The 23431-nt window shown below is 36.4% G+C and overlaps 1 protein-coding gene across 22 annotated transcripts in view; it reads right to left on the reverse strand.

Moving 5' to 3' along the window:
• DLG1 (discs large MAGUK scaffold protein 1) overlaps positions 1–23431 on the reverse strand; it is a 354406-nt gene that overhangs the window by 39831 nt on the left and 291144 nt on the right. For all 22 annotated transcript variants that reach the window (XM_053565047.1, XM_053565043.1, XM_053565042.1 and 19 more), the window contains 2 exons: positions 8772–8886; positions 3934–4110 (listed from right to left, as the gene is read on the reverse strand). In XM_053565047.1, coding sequence (XP_053421022.1) covers positions 3934–4110; positions 8772–8886 — 292 coding nt within the window. The remainder of the gene's footprint in view (positions 1–3933; positions 4111–8771; positions 8887–23431) is intronic.

The raw sequence follows: 23431 nt of genomic DNA on the forward strand, positions 1-23431 counted from the left end.
AAAAAGAACCAATAAGATTCTGGAACTGGGTGGCATCTGTAGCTCTGTGGGTAGGGCACTGGCCACATACATAGAGGCTGGCGGTTTCAAACCCGACCTGGGCCAGCTAAAACAACAATGACAACTGCAACAACAACAACAAAATATCCAGGCATTGTGGCGGGCACCTGTAGTCCCAGTTACTTGGGAGGCTGAGGCAAGAGAATCACTTAAACCCAAGAGTCTGAGCTTGCTGTGAGCTGTGACAGCATGGCACTCTACCAAGAACAATATAGTAAGACTCTGTCTCAAAAAACAAAAACAAAAACAAAAACAAAACCTCAGAAATTCTGGAACTGAACAATTCATTGAATGAAATAAACTTGAAAGCTTCAACAATAGACTAGATTACGCAGAAGAAAGAATCTCAGAACTTGGTAATCTGTTCTTTGAAATAAGAATGAGCACAGCCCGAGCAACATAATGAGACCCTATCTCTAGAAATAATTGAAAAATCAGCTGGGTGTGATGGTATGCACTTGTAGTCCCAGCTACTTGAGGTCAGCCCAGGAGTTTGAGGCTGTAGTGAGCTGTGATGACACCATTACACACCTGGGTGACAAGGTGTATCACCCACAGCCTGCGTGACAAGAGTGACACCTTGTCTCAAAAAAAATGAGCAAAGGCTTCATGACATTTGGGACAACATAAAGTGACTGAATATTCACATTATCAGTATCCCTAAAGAAGAAGAGAGAATGAAAGAATTACAAAACCTATTTAATGAGTGGTGAAAACCTCCCATATCTAGGAAGGGACTTAAGACATCCAGATATAGGAAGATCATCCATACTCAGGCAGATACAATGCAAAGAGGTATTCTCCAGAGTACATTATTATAGTCAGACTGTCTAAAGCAGTGGTTCTCAATCTTCCTAATGCTGCAAACCTTTAATACAGTTAAAAGGGGTAGTGACCCACAGGTTGAGAACCACTGGGCTAAAGTCAAAGATAGTGAATTCTAAAAACATCAAAGAAAGCATCTGGTCACCTATAAAGGAAACCCCATCAGACTAACAGAAGATTGCTTAAGAGAAATCTTATAAGCCAGAAGACAGCGGAATGATATATTAAAATTGCTGAAAGGAAAGAAAAGACAACCCCCCCCCCGCCCGAAACCTGTCAGCCAAGAATACTATATCCAGCGAAATTTCACTTCATAAGTGATGGAGAAATAAAGTCTTTCTCAGACAGTTAATTGAAGGAATTTGTTATTACTGAACTGACCCTACAAGAAATACACCAAGGAGCACTCAATGTGGAAGTTAATGGATGACATTTACCATCATGAAAACATGAAAGTATATGTATAAAACTCACTGGTAAAGCAATCACACAAAAATGGAAAAGACAGGACTCAAATAGTACCATTACATGAATCCACCAAACTATGATGACAAACAATAAAAGAAAAAGAAATAAATGAAGAATGTATAGAATAAAAAAAAATTAATATGACAAGAACAAAGCTTCACATAGTAATATTAACCCTGAATGTGAACAAATTAAATTTTCTACTTCAGGAGCACAGTGTATGGAGAGATAGTTCTCATCAATATAGGGAAGCTAAAATCTTTGATTACATGGAGATAAAGAGTAAAAGACTGATAACAGAGACTGGGAAAGGTAAGTGGGGAGGAAGAGAGGAAAAATAAAAAGAAATGAGTTAAAGGGTACAAATGTAGTTAGATAGTAGGAATAAATCCAATATCTGACAACAGAATATGATGACTATACTTAAAGAAAAATGTATTGTATTTGGTGATGGACACCCTAATTACCCTGATTTGATCACTACAAGTAACAATATTTCATACGAATGCCATACATTTGTACAAATAAAAAAATTTGGTATATTTGTAAATATTGAAAGCAAGGAAATATTGAAAGGACTATAGGAATTAATTCCTTGTGCTAGTATAAGAAGTTTAAGAAAGAGATAGTTCTATTTAAGAAAATGTAAGTTTTGAATACATTCAAGAATGAAATGGAAAATCAGTTTGGGTTTCATACTGTATTTTATGGGAGCAAAATTATATTCTGTAATGCTCCTTATGAATTTAGGGATTGGTAGAGTCTCAAGATACATGTCTTACATTATTTCTTGCTTCATTCAAAATACTTACAGAATTTTTATACAAAGTGAAAAAAACTCTCCAACAAAGTAAGTAGTATTTCTTATTGGTTGTAGATAATTTGTTTTAAGGCAATTTTTAGGAACTCTGACCTTGATATTTAGGACATGAGGTTTTCATTGACTCAGCAAGTCATACAAGAATCATTTTAGAATTTAAAGCAGTCTAGGTTCAATTTCAGAAAAAAGGTTACATTGAGGGTTGCATTGCTAAAAGAGGATTTGCCCTTAAATACATGATCTAGCCAAATAGTTAGATCTTGCTAAATATAATGGATCTACCCAATTATAACAATTATGAATCTCGAAACCACAATTACAAATCTTGGCAATACTTCAATACTGCTACTCTTCAGCTTCTACAAACAATAATACAAATATATACAGAGGTCTATAAATAAACAGTTATGATTTTATATATTTATCAGTTATAGTATAGTAATTCCAACAAATAGGTATATATCTAACTCATTAATAGGAACATGTTTATTACATTATAAGACTGACCCAACATGATTTAATAAACATTACTTTATTGTGATACTAACCATTTTTGCTGTCTTAAAACTTTAATAAGTGATCTTGCTAGAATTATGAACTTACATTTTAATATCTTTCCCACAAAAGTAGAGACATTCAATATTTCACAGGCCATAGAAAGGGTTCTCTAAACTGGAATCATCCTTTGCAAAGACAGCTTACACTTAACATCTTTTGCTACTACTAGAGTGTAAGTATGCACTAATGAATCACTAAAATGAATGGCTAAAAGCAAAGAGGAGAGAACAAAAGACTGGTCAAACATAAAATCACCATTCCAATAAAAGCAATTCTTTATTCTTCATTTATTTAGTTGTCTTGATAATTATTTTTAATTGTATATAAAGTACATAACTTGATGATTTGATATATATATATATGCTCTATGAATAATCACTATCAATCAAACTAATTAACATTATCTCCTCTTCTAGTTACCTTTTTAATTTTTTTCGTGATGAGAACATTTAGAATCTACCCTTTCACCAATTTTTTTTTTTTTGTTGTTGCAGTTTGGCCGGGGCTAGGTTTGAACCCGCCACCCTCGGTATATGGGGCCGGCGCCCTGCTCACTGAGCCACAGGCACCACCCGTTTTTACCAAATTTCTATGGTACAAAACTATTTATTATCTATAATCACTATCCTATACATTAGATCTCCAGAACTTACTCATTTTGCACAACTGAAAACTTGCCTTTTATTTCCCCATTTCTCCTAGCACTCTAATCTGCTGAGGCGGGTGAATTGTCCAAGCTCACGAGTTTGTGGATCATCCCAGCTCACAAGTTTGAGACCAGCTTGAGCTAGAATGAGACCCCGTCTCTAAAAATAGCTAGGCATTGTCCAAGAATTTGAGGTTGCTGTGAGCTATGATGCCATAGCTCTCTACTGGAGGTGACAAAGTGAGACTCTGTCTCAAAAAAAAATATATATATATATTTATATAAATATATATATATATATTTTTTTTTCCCCGTTTCCCCTTCCTCTTAGCCCCTAATAACCACCATTCTACTCTTTGTATAAGTTTGACTATCTCAGATTTCACATAAAAGTGTGATCACACAGTAATTGTCTTTCTGTGTCTGGTTTGTTTCTTTAGCATAATGTACTTCAGGTCCACCCATGTTATCATGTAGTTAAAGAAACTTAAAGGAACAGCAATTATGAACTTACGTTGCCCTATGTTCAAATGTTAAGAAAAACAGACATATTTACCTGCGTTTACTGGGAATCACTCCAACTTCATCACTCTCACCATCTGGTGTAACCTGCCTGGCTTGCCACCATTCGTCATCAGAAGCATTGATAACATGGAGGATATCTCCAAATTTGAAGTTCAATCCCTGACTGGGAAGGCCACTATCTTTAGTCTTGTCATAATCAAAAAGGGCTCTAGATTCACAAAAAAAGTCCATAAATTAGTTTTTATAATGATACCAATATTAAATAAACATAGGATTCTAAAAGTGTATGCAATGTGGATAATTAAACAATACACCACAGGAGGCAAAATAATGCACAGTTCAATTTTGCACTACATACCAAAAGATGACACAAAAAAGAAATAGCAAAATTAACATATTATGAAATTAGTTTATTAGGTATATTATCTATTTCTTTTAATATTGTAAGAGAAATTTAAATAATGTTATTAGTATAATGCAATGGGAGCCTATATTAAATTCTAAAATGAAGACAAATCTAGAGTTGTTCTAAATTAAAAAATAAAAAACAAACATTAAGAAAAATTTCTCTTTACTTTGACTAGATCTACATGGGAAAACAGTCTTTGATACAGCTGATTTATTAGTTGTGGATTATAGGACTAGATCAACATAGTGATTATTCTGACAGTTAATTATTCCTTCCATTTATTTGCAAAATTTAAAGAGTTAACAGGGTTTTCAGTGTTGATACCAATGATAAAAACTAACTATAGATGACTATTAGTTGCCAAATACTTTGGAAAAAATATTAATTTATAATGTAATGTTCATAATAATTGCAATATGGTAAAAATAAAATGAAAATATTATATCTTACTATTTGATTAACTAATGTATACTATTTAAACAAATTACTTTGTAACTTCAAATAAGCTCTTCAAACAGGGTACGGGAAAGGATCTCAGGAATTATATTTATAAAACAGTTTATTAATTCATTTTTTTTTTTGAGACAGAGTCTCGCTATGTTGCCCTCAGTAGAGTGCTATTGACATCACGGCTCACAGCAACCTCAAACTCTTGGGCTTAAGTGATTCTCTTGCCTCAGCCTCCCTAATAGTTGGAAACAGAGGTGCCTGCCACAACACACAGCTATTTTTTTGTTGTGGTAGTTGTCATTGTTGTTTAGCTGGCCCAGGCTGGGTTCGAACCCACCAGCCTCGGTGCATGTGGCTAGCGCTGTTAACCACTGTGCTACGGGTGCCAAGCCAATATAGTAATTCTTTTGTTCTAATTTGGCAATTGGAAATTAGGAAAAAAATAATATGTTCCTTTTCATTCTACCCAACTTTTAAGGCCAATCTCTTAAAGTAAAACTCAAGAGGGCTAGTAGAATTACTTGATGGGTAAATGAATGAACTAATAGTTAATGGCTTTGTAATATGTTCTTTCCCAAGGGCTAAAGATATGAGGGAAGTAGGTGGGAATTAAAAGTGGCAAGGCTTACTTGTACATTAAAACATCTAGAAAATGGTAGTGGAAAAAAAAATCTAGAAAATCAGGTAAAAAAACAGACATATTTACCTGTGTTTGGTCAAACATAAAATCACCATTCCAATAAAAGCAATTATTTATTCTTTTTTATTTAGTTGTCTTGGTGATTATTTTGAATTGTATATAAAGTACATAACTTGATGATTTGATATATACATGCATTATGTATAAATAAGTATAATACAAAATAAAAAATAAAGTAATTTAAGAGGTAGTACAAATGTCAAGATATCAGAAAAGGAAAAATACTACCTTTTAACATTTTTATTATCATAAATTCATCTTTTGAATTATAAAAGTATTGTATTATTGATGAACAATGAACTAAACCAATCACCCACAATCTCTATTCCTTATTTTAGCTTTATCTTTTAATATATTTGATTCATAAAAAAGGAACCCATGTGAGTTAATCATAAGATACAATAAATACCTGCTAACCTACTATCCAACCTAAGATAACACATGAAACTCTTTATCAATATCAGTTAACTCACATTCACTTATGTGTTTTCTTCTCCTTGATCCTGCTTCCCTTGGATCAAGGTTAACCACCATTTTGAACATAATGTTTATTATTTCATGGACCCAATTTTTGTTGGTGATTTTATAACATATATATAGATGACTAAACAACATAATGTATGTTTTTGGTTTCAGAGTTTTATAAAAAGGAATACTGAATGTAGTCTTTTTGACTTTTGAAATTAAAAACATGTTGACTAAAAAGAAACGAAAGACTGGGTGGCGCCTGTGGCTCAGTGAGTAGGGCGCCGGCCCCATATGTCGAGGGTGGTGGGTTCAAACCCAGTGCCGGCCAAACTGCAACAAAAAAATAGCCGGGTGTTGTGGCGGGCACCTGTAGTCCCAGCTGCTCGGGAGGCTGAGGCAAGAGAATCGCCTAAGCCCAAGAGTTAGAGGTTGCTGTGAGCCGTGTGACGCCACGGCACTCTCCCGGAGGGCGGTACAGTGAAACTCTGTCTCTACAAAAAAAAAAAAGAAATGAAAGACTTCTGGGGAAGTTTGGAAGGCTATGTCTATTTCCTCTGTATCCTGACTCGTTAAAATTACAATAAAAAGAAAAATACAAAAGAGAGAAGACAACAAAAGAAGAGATTTGAACACATTTTTGGTTAATGATAACTAAGCAGAATAAAAGAAGCTTTATTTATGTCTGGGGTATCTAAAGAAAAGGACACTGAAACAAGTTTTATTCCATAAGAACCCTAGAAATGCTCCTGAATTAGAGGTATACAATACCAAGAAAGGCAGGCATAAGTTATAATACAGGCAACAGAAGGTACAAACACTGTATATATAGCACACAGACCCTTCAGGTCCCTATTCCCATCCCTGATCCCTCAGAAGACCGGTGGTTCAGTCACTAGAGAAGTTGAATTTGAGAAGCAGTATACTCTAATTTGTTGGGTGAAAAGGAAGGTGCTAAACAGAAAACAGATAGAAGAGAAAGAAATCCACACAATGAAATGGAAATTCTAGCTGGCAGATTGAGGGCTCTTCTGCAGATACACTCAATTATACTAAAGGAAAAAATGACAGAATAGGAGAGGGAGTTAAGAGACAATTTATCTTCCCTCCCTCATTATCTTCTAGTTAACTCTAATAACTTCATTCTTTATTTGTAAGAATAAAAGATAAGGAAAGGATCACTGGATATTTAAAGATTACCTCACTTATAAAAAACAAAAGAAAAAAGACCCAAGAAAATAAGTTAACGAGAAAAAAGGAAAATACAAGGAAAACAAGGAACACTACAAACAGGAGAAAATTTCAGACATATACGAGATGTGTGCAAAATAAAAGGAAAATGACTAAAAATGAACAATCGGATAACAAGAAGGAGCTCTTGGAAAATAAAACAGAATATCATCCTTCCCTAGCCCCCCACCCCAAATTCTCTATCAGGGAAAAATAAGAATAATGTCATTTTAGACATGCTAAGACTCAAAACTACCTTCCACGTATGCTTTTCTCCAAGAATTTACTGGAAGATGTGCTCTAGAAAAATAAAAGTAAATTGAGAAAGAAGAAAACTGGGCATTTACATAACAGGATCTGACACAAAAGAGAGCCAAAGGGAACAGAAAAATGGCAAAGGGACGTTCCATCTAGAACTACACAGCGAGTCTATGGAGTACCGAGTCTAGACTGGAGTATAAAGACGAAAAATACTTTAACTGATAGACCATAGGTGAGACTGTATGATTTATTATGTGAAAAACTCTAGAGAGGCTATTGGAAGATGTAAGATGACACTTAGTATAATAAGTATGGAAAATTAAACAAACGAGAATGTGAGACAATTAATTATTACATCCAGGAAAAATGAAGAGCTGCAGAAAAAGAAGGCATGACTGAGCATTGACAGCTGTTACACAGTAACATGACTCTAAATGCTATTGATTTTAATAGCATTAGAGAGACAAGGCTATGTTTGAATGATAGGGGAAGAAACAGAATGAATGGTTTGATACTGAGAGAGAAAAGTTCTCATCTATCATGGCAGTAAGTTAGTAATATCTAAAGTTAATGAAGTAGAAAATAGCAGTACATCCATGTTATTCAGAAATATGGGGGTAAAAGGCCTGGGAGTTTGCTAGGAAAATTGAGGATGATAATTATTTTTGGAGAATGAAAACTAGGGGTTAGTGGGAAGTTATTTTTCATTATAAGCTTTTTGATAATACATGACTTTTTACAAAAAGAATATTATTTCTCTAAAAATAAATAACAAAAGTGAACACAATTCATTAAATGTACCTAAAACAAGTGTAACCTACTATGTTTGCTTTTTATGCCTTTGTAAGTATTTCATCAATCATAAATAAAAGGCAACACCTATTAATTACACTAAAATTAGAATATATAGAGAAGAAAAGGACAAAATGAGAATATAAACAATCTATGCTGATTCTTTTTCTCTGACTTGTGTATATAAAATACTTTTAATGATGCTGGAACACAGGGTTTAGTAAGTATTGCAAAAATTGGTGGAGGGAGACAAAAATCTGACACATTTAAGATTCTCATATCATTGGGTTGGATAAAAGAAACAAAAGAGATAGAAATAGAATAAAAGAAGAAACTGAGAAAACTTTCATTATGTATCAAAGCTTTTTTCTGTTGCAATTGTCACTGTTGTTTAGAACCCACCAGCTTGTGTGTTGTATGTTATGTGGCCCGTGCTGTAACCACTGTGCTACAGGCACCGAGCTCAATACATTTTTTATAGCTACTAAGTCACAGTGAAAAATCTGAACGAATCTGCACACATAAAATAAGAGTTGCCATAATCAGAAATAAAAACATTTACCTGACATAGAGGGATCGCTTCTGGCTAGTTCGAAGAGAACCTGACCCCGAACTAATACTACTATTCATCATCTGCTCCCGTAAGTCATGTATTTTAGCTTCAAAACGACTGTATTCTGATGGAAGAAAAAGAGAAATTAATTTATATTTTACATTCTTTTTTTTGAGACAGAGCCTCAAGCTGTTGCCCTGGTAGAGTGCTGTGGCATCATAGCTCACAGCAACTTCAAACTCCTGGGCTCAAGCGAGTCTCCTGTCTCTGCCTCCCAAGTAGCTGGGACTACAGGCGCCCACCACAACGCCCGGCTATTTTTTGGTTGCAGCCGTTGTTGTTTGGCGGGCCTGGGCTGGATTTGAACCCACCAGCTCAGGTGTATGTGGCTGGTGCCTTAGCCACTTGAGCCACAGGCGCCGAGCCTATATTTTATATTCTTAAAAAGTAAGTTAATTGAAGATAAAGTGCTAAATATGTAAACTGTAAACTGTCTTACAATTCAATATGGTTGGAACCTTTAAACAGTAACGATATGAGATTTTGTCCAATACGAAAATTTTAAAAGTTAATAACCTAAATGTACCATAAATTGGAATTGGCTGAGTTTTTCCTATGTGCTATTTTAAAGTTCATATCGCATTTCATTAATTAAAAGACAGTTTCAGATAACAGAAGCAATTTTATGTTATATAACGTATAAATTAAAAAAATCAGGATTTATTTAAAATTTTTTATGTAAAAAGCCCATAGTACACTAGATGCTTTGATTACTGACATTAATCAGTTAACCTTACATTCTTAAATACAGAACTTGTTCAGAGTCAATAACAATGGGAAAATAGGCCTTAATTGAAATTACACCTATTTTAACTCATTTTATAATTTACAAATTGTCAAAATCCCAACATAATACAAAGCAATCTAAAATAATATTCATAAATATTTTCATTTAAAACATTTTTTATACAAAACAAGTTTGATCTTGAAAGTGGATTATTTTAAACTATATTGTATGTTAAAAACTACTAAATCTATTAATAACAAGAAACTTAAGTACTTTTTCAAGGATATTGTATGTATACTTGTATTTTTGGATCTTTTTATAACAAATTCTTTTACAACTATGTCATATTAGTCTGATTTTCTTATAAAGCATACCTTATAGCAAACAACCTGTCTGGGAATTAGTATAGTTTAAGAAGACAGATTAAGAGCAAGTATGATTATTTCTAGGTTATACTTTTATTTTTTATTTTTTTATTGTTAAATGATAGCTATGTACATTAGTGCAATCAAGGGGTACAATGTGCTGGTTTCATATACAATCTGAAATAATCTCATCAAACTGTTCAACGCAGCCTTCATGGCATTTTCTTAGTTATTGTAGACATTTATATTCTGCATTTAGTAAGTTTCACCTGTACCCATTCTTTTTTTTTTTTTTACTGTTGGGGATTCATTGAGGGTACAATAAGCCAGGTTACACTGATTGCAATTGTTAGGTAAAGTCCCTCTTGCAATCATGTCTTGCCCCCATAAAGTGTGACACACACCAAGGCCCCACCCACCTCCCTCCTTCCCTCATTCTGTTCCCCCCCCATAACCATAATTGTCATTAATTGTCCTCATATCAAAATTGAGTACATAGGATTCATGCTTCTCCATTCTTGTGATGCTTTACTAAGAATAATGTCTTCCACTTCCATCCAGGTTAATACGAAGGATGTAAAGTCTCCATTTTTTTTAATGGCTGAATAGTATTCCATGGTATACATATACCACAGCTTGTTAATCCATTCCTGGGTTGGTGGGCATTTAGGCTGTTTCCACATTTTGGCAATTGTAAATTGAGCTGCAATAAACAGTCTAGTACAAGTGTCCTTATGATAAAAGGATTTCTTTCCTTCTGGGTAGATGCCCAGTAATGGGATTGCAGGATCAAATGGGAGGTCTAGCTTGAGTGCTTTGAGGTTTCTCCATACTTCCTTCCAGAAAGGTTGTACTAGTTTGCAGTCCCACCAGCAGTGTAAAAGTGTTCCCTTGTCTCCACATCCACGCCAGCATCTGCAGTTTTGAGATTTTGTGATGTGGGCCATTCTCACTGGGGTTAGATGATATCTCAGGGTTGTTTTGATTTGCATTTCTCTAATATATAGAGATGATGAACATTTTTTCATGTGTTTGTTAGCCATTCGTCTGTCGTCTTTAGAGAAAGTTCTATTCATGTCTCTTGCCCATTGATATAAGGGATTGTTGGCTTTTTTCATGTGGATTAATTTGAGTTCTCTCTAGATCCTAGTTATCAAGCTTTTGTCTGATTGAAAATATGCAAATATCCTTTCCCATTGTGTAGGTTGTCTCTTTGCTTTGGTTATTGTCTCCTTAGCTGTACAGAAGCTTTTCAGTTTAATGAAGTCCCATTTGTTTATTTTTGTTGTTGTTGCAATTGCCATGGCAGTCTTCTTCATGAAGTCTTTCCCCAGGCCAATATCTTCCAGTGTTTTTCCTATGCTTTCTTGGAGGATTTTTCTTGTTTCATGCCTTAAATTTAAGTCCTTTATCCATCTTGAATCAATTTTTGTGAGTGGGGAAAGGTGTGGGTCCAGTTTCAGTCTTTTACATGTAGACATCCAGTTCTCCCAACACCATTTATTGAATAGGGAGTCTTTCCCCCAAGGTATGTTCTTGTTTGGTTTATTAAAGATTAGGTGGTTGTAAAATGTTAGTTTCATTTCTTGGTTTTCAATTCGATTCCAAGTGTCTATGTCTCTGTTTTTGTGCCAGTACCATGCTGTCTTGAGCACTATGGCTTTGTAGTACAGACTAAAATCTGGTATGCTGATGCCCCCAGCTTTATTTTTGTTACAGAGAACTGCCTTAGCTATACGGGGTTTTTTCTGGTTCCATACAAAACGCAGAATCATTTTTTCCAAATCTTGAAAGTACGATGTTGGTATTTTGATAGGAATGGCATTGAATAGGTAGATTGCTTTGGGAAGTATAGACATTTTAACAATGTTGATTCTTCCCATCCATGAGCATGGTATGTTCTTCCATTTGTTAATATCCTCTGCTATTTCCTTTCTGAGGATTTCATAGTTTTCTTTATAGAGGTCCTTCACCTCCTTCATTAGGTATATTCCTACGTATTTCATTTTCTTTGAGACTATGGTGAAGGGAGTTGTGTCCTTAATTAGCTTCTCATCTTGACTGTTATTGGTGTACACAAAGGCTACTGACTTGTGGACATTGATTTCATATCCTGAAACATTACTGTATTTTTTGATGAATTCTAGGAGTCTTGTGGTTGAGTCTTTGGGGTTCTCTGAGTATAAGATCATGTCGTCAGCAAAGAGGGAGAGTTTGACCTCCTCTGCTCCCATTTGGATTCCCTTTATTTCCTTGTCTTGCCTAATTGTATTGGCTAGAACTTCCAGCACTATGTTGAATAGTAAAGGTGACAGAGGACAACCTTGTCTGGTTGCAGTTCTAAGAGGAAAAGCTTTGAGTTTTACTCCATTCAGTAAAATATTGGCTGTGGGTTTGTCATAGATAGCTTCAATCAGTTTTAGAAATGTCCCACCTATGCCTATACTCTTCAGTGTTCTAATTAGAAAAGGATGCTGGATTTTATCAAATGCTTTTTCTGCATCTATTGAGAGGATAATGTGATCTTTATTTTTGCCTCTGTTAATATGGTTGATAACGTTTATAGACCTGCGTATGTTAAACCAGCCTTGCATCCCTGGGATGAAGCCTACTTGATCATGATGAATGACTTTTTTGATGATAAGCTGTAATCTATTGGCTAGGATTTTGTTGAGAATTTTTGCGTCTATGTTCATGAGTGAGATTGGTCCGAAATTCTCCTTTTTGGTTGGGTCTTTTCCTGGTTTTGGTGTCAGGGTGATGTTTGCTTCATAGAATGTGCTGGGGAAGATTCCTTCTTCCTCAATTTTTTGGAATAATTTCTGCAGTACAGGAATAAGCTCTTCCTTGAAGGTTTGATAGAATTCTGGAGTGAAGCCATCTGGACCAGGGCATTTTTTGGTTGGAAGATTTTTTATTGTTTCTTTGATCTCAGGGCTTGAAATTGGTCTGTTCAGGAGCTCTATTTCTTCCTGGCTGAGTCTAGGGAGAGGGTGTGATTCCAAATATTGATCCATTTCTTTCACATTGTCAAATTTCTGGGCATAGAGTTTCTGGTAGTATTCAGAGATGATCTCTTGAATCTCTGTGGGATCAGTTGTTATTTCCCCTTTATCATTTCTGATTGAGGTTACTAGAGATTTTACTTTTCTATTCCTCGTTAGTCTGGCCAATGGTTTATCTATTTTATTTATTTTTTCAAAAAACCAACTCCTTGTTTCATTAATTTTCTGAATGATTCTTTTGTTTTCAATTTCATTGATCTCTGATTTGATTTTGGATATTTCTTTTCTTCTACTGAGTTTAGGCTTAGATTGTTCTTCTTTTTCCAATTCCATAAGGTCTCTTGTGAGATTGTTGATGTGCTCTCTTTCTGTTTTTCGAATGTAGGCATCTAAAGCGATGAATTTTCCTCTCAAAACTGCTTTTGCAGTATCCCACAGGTTTTGGTAGCTTGTGTCTTCATTGTTGTTATGCTCAAGGAAGTTAATGATTTCCTGTTTTATTTCTTCCTGCACCCATCTGTTATTCAACAGAAGATTGTTTAGTTTCCATGCATTTGGGTGGGGTCGAGCATTTTTGTTAGAGTTGAGTTCCACCTTTAGTGCCTTATGGTCTGAGAAGATACAAGGTAAAAATTTCAATTCTTTTGATTCTGTTGATATTTGTTTTGTGTCCCAGGATATGATCAATTTTGGAGAATGTTCCATGGGGTGATGAGAAGAATGTGTATTCTTTACCTTTGGGATGGAGTGTTCTATATGCATCTATCAAGCACAGTTGTTCTAGGGTCTCATTTAAATCTCTTATATCCTTGTTTAATTTCTGTTTAGAGGATCTGTCCAGCTCTGTAAGAGGAGTGTTAAGGTCCCCTGTTATTATGGTATTATCAGATATCATATTGCTCAGACTGAGTAAGGTCTGTTTCAAGAATCTGGGAGCATTTAAATTGGGTGCATAGATATTTAGAATTGAAATGTCTTCTTGTTGTATTTTTCCCTTGACCAATATAAAGTGACCATCTTTGTCTTTTTTGACTTTAGTTGCTTTAAAACCACATGTATCTGAAAATAAGATTGCAACTCCTCTTTTCTTCTGAATTCCATTTGCCTGAAAAATTGTCTTCCAACCCTTGACTCGGAGCTTTAATTTGTCTTTTGAAGCCAGGTGTGTTTCTTGCAGACAGCAGATGGATGGCTTGTGTTTTTTAATCCAGTCAACCAATCTATGTCTCTTCAGTGGGGAATTCAAGCCATTAACATTTATTGAGATAATTGATAAGTGTGGTAGTATTCTATTTGTCTTATTTTGTGAGAGTCCATTGCTTAGTTTTATCTTTTGCATCATTGTGGAGGTTAGGTTCTGTCCTTTAATTTCTGAGTTCTTACTTTGCTGCTGATCCATTGTGGTGGTCAGTGTGCAGAACAGGTTGAAGTATTTCCTGTAGAGCTGGTCTTGTTGTGGCGAATTTCCTCAATGTTTGTATATCTGTAAATGATTTGATTTCTCCATCAATTTTGAAGCTTAGCTTAGCAGGGTACAGAATTCTGGGCTGGAAATTGTTCTGTTTAAGTAGATTAAAGGTAGATGACCATTGTCTTCTTGCTTGGAAAGTTTCATTAGAGAAGTCTGCGGTCAATCTGATGGATTTGCCCCTGTAGGTCAACTGGCGCTTACTCCTGGCAGCTTGCAGAATCTTTTCTTTGGTCTTGACTTTGGACAGGTTCATCATAATGTGTCTTGGAGAAGCTCGGTTAGAGTTGAGGCGACCTGGGGTCCGATAGCCCTCTGAAAGCAGGGTGTCAGAATCTTTGGTGATATTTGGGAAATTTTCTTTTATAATATTCTCTAGTATGGCTTCCATTCCTCTGGGGCATTCTTCTTCCCCTTCTGGAATTCCTATAACTCGTATGTTGGAACGCTTCATAAAGTCCCATAATTCTGACAGTGAATGTTCTGCTTTCTCTCTCTTCTTTTCTGCCTCTTTTACTATCTGAGTTATCTCAAAAACTTTGTCTTCTACCTCTGAAATTCTTTCTTCTGCATGGTCTAACCTGTTGCTGATACTTTCCATTGCATCTTTAAGTTCCCTGATTGACTGTTTCATTTCCTTCAGCTCTGCTATATCCTTTTTATATCCTTCATATCGTTCATCTCTTATTTGATTCTGTTTTTGGATTTCCTTTTGGTTATTGTCCACTTTATTAGCAGTTTCCTTCATTGTTTACATCATTTCTTTCATTGTTTTCAGCATGTGTATTCTAAATTCCCTTTTTGTCATTCCTAACATTTCTGTATAGATGGAATCCTCTGCAGTAGCTACCTCATGGTCCCTTGGCGGGGTTGTTCTGGACTGGTTCATGTTGCCTGGAGTTTTCTGCTGATTCTTCCTCATGAGTGATTTCTTTTATCTGTTTCCTTGCCCTAATTTTCCTTTCACTTCCTCTTGCTCTTTAAGGTCTTGTGCCTGTGGACTAAGGGTTTCAGGACCAGAAGGGTGAGAAGGTTGAAGAGCAAAAAAGGGATGAAAGAAAGGAGGACCGAGTGATAAGAAAAAAAAAAAAATAATAAAGAGAGAGAAGGATAGAGAAAGGAGAGGGGGTGGGTAAAAGGAATATTGACAAAAAGAAGAGAGGCACAGAAAGAGGGAGACAGAGCAATATAGGTGTACAGTAGGGTACTTTGATACAACCTTAAAAAAAAAAACCACCTTCTGGGGGTGCCCAGTTGGGTGGTCCCCTTGAGGTCAGCAGCTCTTTGCTAACCTGATCAGACACAGTACCCCACTTCCACCAAGTAGAGAGGAAAGACAAAAATGCTATAAATCAAACCAAAACAAGCAAACAGAAAACTTTACGGGATAAAATTGGCTGGAAAAACCAAATAATAGCGGTAGAAACACTAACAAAAATGAAGTTCTAATTATAGAAATAGGCAGCAATGGGAAATTATAATTAAACTAGAAAAATTGAGAAAGAAAAAGGATCTGTATGGAAAAGGTTGAACTTAAAAAACAAAACAACAATCAACAACATCAAAATAAACAAAAAAACAACCAAACCAAAAAAAAAAAAAAAAAAAACAGAACCAAAAACAAAGCAGTATGTATATGTTATTGAATATTGTCTGGGCAACACGTGGTCTTCTGGGGTATGAGATGTTAATCACAGTTCTGATATGACTGGAGGCTGCTAGTTTCTCAAACCCCAGCAGGTAGATACCCTAAATCTCTCTTCAGCCCACTTAAAAGGCACTTTGAACTTGTTCACTTACTGAGCAGAAGCTTTCTCAGGGAAGTGCTTGTCGCTGGAATCACTGCTGAAGTGGCTATCCACTTACCCTGTGTGTCAAAACTGATCTCCCTCTGCCCCCGAGGGTTAGGGCTGCAAGGCAGTTCAGACCCCACCCTTAGGCTACTTGGTCGCTGGGTTACCAGCTCCCACCCAATTCCAGCTCTGCGACCCTGAGGGCGGAGCTTGCCGGGGCAGATCGCTCACAATGTCTGCCTGTGACCCAGAGCCAAACACTATTAGCTCCGTCTGGCTCAGCGGCTCAGACTGGGGCCCCAAAGGCCAAAGTTCTCCGCACTCCCGCTCAGGCTCTCCCCAAGGCAGTTCAGCTGAGTGCCAAGTCCAAATACACCAAAACAGTTCACAGGTAAGGCCTTCCTGGTTTGCAGTCTCACTGCTACTGAACTTACAGTTGCGGGCGAGTTTAGACGGATTGAACACACGCGACCACTTGCCGGTTTTCCACTGTTTTAGTCTTCCTCTTGGGGTCCAGAAGTCTCTTGCTGACTCCCTGTATCCTCTCAGGGGTGATGATAGGCAGATCCCACCAGCCAGAGATGCCTGGAGTCCTATCTCCCCAGACTCACGGTGCCCAGATGCAAGGAAGCTGTTACTCGGCTGCCATCTTGCTCCGCCTCACCTGTACCCATTCTAACATGCACCGTAGGTGTGGCTCCACCTATTATCTTCCCTCCACCCTCCCTTGGCCCTTTCCCCATAGTCTTGTGCTATAGTTGGGTTATAGCCTTCATGTGAAAGCTATAAATTAGCTTCATAGTAGGGCTGAGTTACATTGGATACTTTTTCTTCCATTCCTGAGATACTTTGCTAAGAAGAATATGTTCCAGCTCCATCCATGTAAACATGAAAGAGGTAAAGTCTCCATCTTTCTTTAAGGCTGCATAATATTCCATGGTATACATGTACCACAATATGCTAGTGCATTCGTGGGTCAATGGGTACTTGGGCTTCTTCCATGTCTTAGTGATTATGAATTGGGCTGCAATAAACATTCTGGTACAGATGTCTTTGTTATACTGTGATTTTTGGTCTTCTGGGTGTATACCTAGTAGAGGAATTATAGGATTGAAAGGCAGGTCTATTTTTAGATCTCTAAGTATTCTCCAAACATCTTTCCAAAAGGAACGTATTAGTGTGAATTCCCACCAGCAGTGTGGAAGTGTGCCCTTTTCTCCACATTCACGCCAACATCTCTGGTTTTGGGATTTTGTTATGTGGGCTACTCTTACTGGGGTTAGGTGATATCTGAAAGTAGTTTTGATTTGCATTTCTCTGATGATTAAGGATGATGAGCTTTTTTGCATGTGTTTGTAGATCGTGCATCTGTCTTCTTTAGAGAAGTTTCTCTTCAAGTCCCTTGCCCACCCTGAGATGGGATCACGTGTTCTTTTCTTGCTAATACGTTTGAGTTCTCTGTGGATTCTGGTTATTAAACCTTTATCGGAGGTATAACCTGCAAATATTTTCTCCCATTCTGAGGGCTGTCTGCTTGCTTTACTTACTATGTTCTTGGCTGTGCCGGGGGGTGGGGAGTCCTCCTCATAAAGTATTCACCCAGGGCGATTCCTTCAAGAGTTTTCCCTGCACTTCCTTCAAGTATTTTTATAGTTTCATGTCCTAAGTTTAAATCTTTTATCCAGTGATAGTCTATCTTAGTTAATGGTGAAAGGTGTGGGTCCAGCTTCAGTCTTTTACAGATCGCCAGCCAGTTCACCCAGCACCATTTGTTAAATAGGGAATCTTTTCCCCACTGAATGTTTTTAATTGGCTTGTCAAAGATCAAATAACGGTAAATGGCTGGATTCATCTCTTGGTTCTCTATTCTGTTCCAGACATCCACTGTTGCAGTTCGGCCAGGGCTGGGTTTGAACCCACCACCCTTGTTATATGGGGCCGGCGCCCTACTCACTGAGCCACAGGCGCCTCCCTAGGTTATTCTTTTTTTTCACCATAGTTATCAAGTTTGGGGATACTGAGATTAAGCAGTATCTTTTTTTTTTTTTTTAGTTTTTGGTTGGGGCCGGGTTTGAATTCGCCACCTCCAGTATATGGGGCCGGCGTCCTACTCCTTTGAGCCACAGGCGCCACCCAATTAAGCAGTATCTTTAATAAAGCAACAACTAATTAAAAATGTCAGAAACCTTTAAAAATCCACATTAATATATCACAAAATATTTTTTTACTCTTTTTTTAAAAATGTAATACAAATTTTAAAAATTAGATTTATTAGTATAATATACCTGTTATAAGTCAATAATTATCAATCCACAGCAAATCTTCTTTAGCATGTATAGATAGAGCTATGATACAGATAGACTGATGGATGGAGTAGATATGAAGTACATCATGAGTTTATATTGTTTTTACTTTTTTTTTTTTTTTTTTTTGAGACAGAGTCTCACTTTATTGCATTTGGTAGAGAGTGCCGTGGCATCATAGCTCACAGAAACCTCAAACTTTTGGGCTTAAGCAATACTCTTGCCTTAGCCTCCCAGGTAGCTGGGATTACAGGCACCCACCATAACGCCTGGCTAGTTTTTAGAGACCAAGTCTCGCTTTAGCTCAGGCTGGTCTTGAACTCTTGAGCTCAAGCAATCCACCTGCCTCAGCCTCCCACAGTACTAAGATTACATGAGCCACCGCACCCGTTCTTATATTGGTTGATCTAATTAAAAATTAGGACCGTTGGGTTTTTACATTCATCTCCTCTATCTTACATATGCATCTGCTTTCTTGCACATGAAGACAAGTTAATTGCAACACCAACGTAACGACCCTGATGTGAATACTGAAAACAGTTAACTATTTTAGTTTTTTTATCCTTAGGGGCAGCCCACTAGGGACGTAGGTTGAATTACTATTGTAAAGTCACTTGGAATAGTTCCTCCCAGAGTGTTAATGTTACCAAATGGATATACATTTAGATTCATCTGTTCTTTATTTTCAACTTCAATGTTTAGGGGCGGCCTTTTAAATTTTTCCTTGTTTTCACAAGTAGGTAAAATGGTTCCACTATTATAGTCAAATCTTTAAAAACAAGAATATTAAAAATAAGTCCAGCTTCTACCCCTTTTTCTCATTCTATTCCTTCTTGGTCCTTAAATGTAAACATTTAAAAGCAGGTTTATCCTTCCATTTTTAACAATAAGTAGATAAACACATAAATGCAAATATATTCACATATATTCTATAATTTTATAAATGTATATAATACATATTATATACATATATGTATAAAAACATACACATATTTCTCCTCGTTCTAAAATAGTAACAAATATTTCTCCACTTTTTTACTTTATAAGTATATCCAGATGATCATTTCATTGTAATACATACAACTGTCCCTCATCCTTTTTTTTTTTTTTGAGACAGAGTTTCACTATGTCACCCTCGGTAGACTGCTATGGCATCACAGCTCACAGCAACCTCAAACTCTTGGGCTCAAGCGATTCTCTTGCCTCAGTTCTCCCAAGTAGCTGGGACTACAGGCACCTGCCACAATGCCTGGCTATTTTTTCGTTGTTATTGTTGTCATTGTTGTTTGGCAGGCCCAGGTTGGAACCCACCAGCTCTGATATATGTGGCTGGTGCCCTAGCTGCTGAGCTACAGGTGCTGAGCCTCTCGTCCTTTTTTTGCGCTCGGTAGAGTGCCACTGAGCTTAGTATTTTTATCCTCAGGGGGCAGTCCATAGAGACGTAGGTTGAAATACTGTTTTAAAGTAATTTAACCTTTAACTTTTTGTTGCAGGTATGTTTCTTACATGCTATAGAGTTAGATTTTGCTTTATTAGAAAATTTTAAAATTAGTTTTGTAAGTTAACTTTTGATATGACTGAAACTGTTGATCTCAGCTATTCTTACTATTTTGTGTTATATTAATAAAGTCTTTTACATAAATAACCTATGAAGATTATATTTCCCAAAGATACACACATCCACATACCATTATATAATGTACTATTCTTCCATTAAGAGGTGGAGTCTAATTCCTCTCTCCTTGAATCTGGGCTAATCTTTTCACTTATTTGTAAGCAAGAAAATACGGTGGAAGTAATCCTGTGTGAATTTCAAGGCTGGACTGGAAGAGGACAGGAAGATTTTGCCTAGTTCTTTTGCAATGCTTGTTCAGGAGGAAGCCAGACACCACATAATGAATCTGATAATTCTTTTTTCTTTTCTTTTTTGAGACACAGTTTCACTATGTCGCCCTAGGTAGAGTGCCATGGCGTCACAGCTCACAGCAACCTCAAACTCTTGGGCTTAAGTGATTCTCTTATCTCAGCCTCCCAAGTAGCTGGGACTGTATGTGCCCGCCACAATGCCTGGCTATTTTTTGTTGTTGTCATTGTTGTTTGGCAGGCTCGGGCTGGGTTCGAACCCGCCAGCTCTGGTGTATGTGGCTGGCGCCCTAGCCGCTGAGCTAAAGGAACCGAGCCTGAGTCTGATAATTTTAAAATAACTATATTGCAGAGGTCACATAACAGTACTCTGAGCCCAAACTTCCAACTAGTATCACCAAAGCATAAGACAAGAGAATGAAGCCATGTTAATTGCCCCACAACCATATACATGTGGATGTTCTTGGTCTAGCTTCAAAATCTGTAATTTTTGAATTCTTTCTTATTAATGTTTTTTTAAGACTGAAGTGATCACAAAATTTAGTTTTTTCTGAATGGTTTAAGAGTAATTGCTTTCTGATGTCTCATTGCCTCTCAATGTATCTGTGTAATTTCCGACCGATAAAATATCTTCCCATCCAACCACAAAACCATCAGAGTCAGGACAGTAACATTATGAATACATCACTACCATTTAATTATCAGATCCCAGTTCAGTTTCACTAATAATATTCTTTATTGAAAAAAGATTATTTCAAAATCATATGTTGCAGTTAGTTGTTATACCTTTTTACTTCTCTCCTTCAAAACAATTTCTCAGTCTTTCCTTGGCTTTGTGATTTTGATATTGTTGAAGAGAACAGGTTTATCTCGCAGAATCTCTTTCAATTTGTTTGTCTCAAGTTTCTACATAATTAGATTTAGGTTATGCAAATTTGGCAGAAATATCACAGAAGAGATGCACCCTATCTCAGGTCTTACACAACTTTGATTTGTTCTATTATTAATCTTACTAACTTTGATCACTTGATGAAGGCTGCAACTGCCAGGTTTCTCTACTGTGAAAATTACTTCTTCCTGTTACAAATGTTATTGAAACTGTATTTCTCCATTTTCATGAAACTTCCAATTAATCTTTTCATATTAGTAAGAACTCACGATTTCCTAATTTATTAAGTGGGTTATAATATTGTTATTATTATTACCAATTTCACGCTGAAATTGTTCTTGATTTAGCCAATGAGAATTCCCTTCAGCTGGACTCCGTGACCACCTGACATGTCTCCATCATTCCTTGAGTATTTCCTTGCTTTCTGGTATAGAATATTATAGAATAGTCTAGTATTTTACCTGCCTGACCCCTAGAGCACAAGCCATTTGTCTAAAAGCCTTAGTCATTTTAATGAGAAATAGTGCATGTATTTAGAAAGCAAGATCTGGGTGCTAGATGTGCTCATTGCTACAAGGATGATGTTTAGCCCAGGCCCATTCAGTGGGCAGAGCTAGCAGAAATAAATAAATACATGCACACACACATTTATATCTATATTTATCTTTACATCTATATTAACTGAAAACTACAACTTCATAACAATTTCTCCAATTCTAATCCAGTGTTACAGGATTTGTATTTCGTTTTCTTCCTTTCCATATTTATAACTTTCTTCTCCAAAAGTAAAAAGCATAAATTACATTAACTTAACATATATATTCATTTCATCAATCTCAATGTGATCAACTGCCCACTTTTCTGACTGGGCTCTTACCAGTCATATATGTACCCTCATCAATGCTCAGGCTCTAATCCTCTCCAGGACATTATGTTGCAAGGAAGCCCTTCCTCATGGTTAGAAGTTTGATGGGCTATCACAGTTCTTAACCTCTCCAGCCTCGAAGTGCAGATAACTACCTTGCTCTGGTCTATCTAATGGCTTTAGGACTAAATTGATCAGGATGTAGAAGGGAGAAGATCTCTTTTTTAGGATTAAAAAAAATTTCCTCCTTTCATCTATTAGCTTTAAGAAGATACTGTTTCTTCCAGTTAGATTTAGTTTTTTTAATGTTTATTTTATATTACTGAGAGAAAAGAGAGTGGAGCGGAAGAGATAAGAAAGGGAGAAAGGAGAGAGAAGAGAGAACAGGGAGAGAGAGAGAGAAAGGAAGATGGGGGCAGGGACAGTAGGCATCCCAGATATTTTTGAAATAGTATCTTTCTTGTTTCTATAATTTTCTGAGTTCATCAACTCACTAATGCTGTTCACATGCTATCATTTTTCTTTTTGTTCTGAAATATTAGTTTAATATATTAGTTTCATAGCCAGGCATGGTGATTCATGCCTGTAATCACAGTACTTTTGGAGACGGAGGTGAGAGGATTGCTTGAGGTCAGGAATTGAAGACCAACCTAGGCAACACAGCAAGACCTATCTCTACAAAAATTAATTTAAAAAAATTATCTGGGTGTGGTGGTGTGTGCTACTCAAGAGGCTGAGGCAAAGGACTACTTGAGCCCAGAAGTTTGGGGCCGCAGTTGCATTCTGGCCTGAGCAACAGAGCAAGACCCATTTCTTAACAAAAAAAAAGAGTTTCATTTGTTTTGTGGGTATGTTTTCATTGGCTGTGGAGCTTTATTTTCACTTTTTAAATAGTTTTCCACAGGATTAAATCTAGATCCTTTTCTGTTCATTTTTATGTGAAATTAGTTTTTTTCAACTTTTAGATAGGCGTTATAGGTCAAAATAGGTTTCTAACTTCATATTTCTAGAACTCTATTTTGTGTTGAAAAACATGAACTTAAACATTGTGTTTACTGAAATTGTTCCTAAAAACTTCCCCTTATTAATCTGGATCTTCTATTTTCTTTCGTCTAATTATTATTATCCTACTCAATTTGAGTCTATTTCCAGCAATTCTTCCTTAGTGTGGAGCTTTGAACTCAAAGGGAGCTATAGTAATTTAATTGTTATAGAGCCCAGACTGTTCCAGCCCTTCATACCTTACTTACTGCAGGTCCATTGTACTCAACATGCGGATTGTGTAAAAACTCTTAAGAGTTTCAGGTACTGTTCTGAATTGTCCTACTGCA

The sequence above is a fragment of the Nycticebus coucang genome, chromosome 16, assembly GCF_027406575.1.
Source record: "Nycticebus coucang isolate mNycCou1 chromosome 16, mNycCou1.pri, whole genome shotgun sequence".
In the NCBI taxonomy this organism is placed as follows: Eukaryota; Metazoa; Chordata; class Mammalia; order Primates; family Lorisidae; genus Nycticebus; species Nycticebus coucang.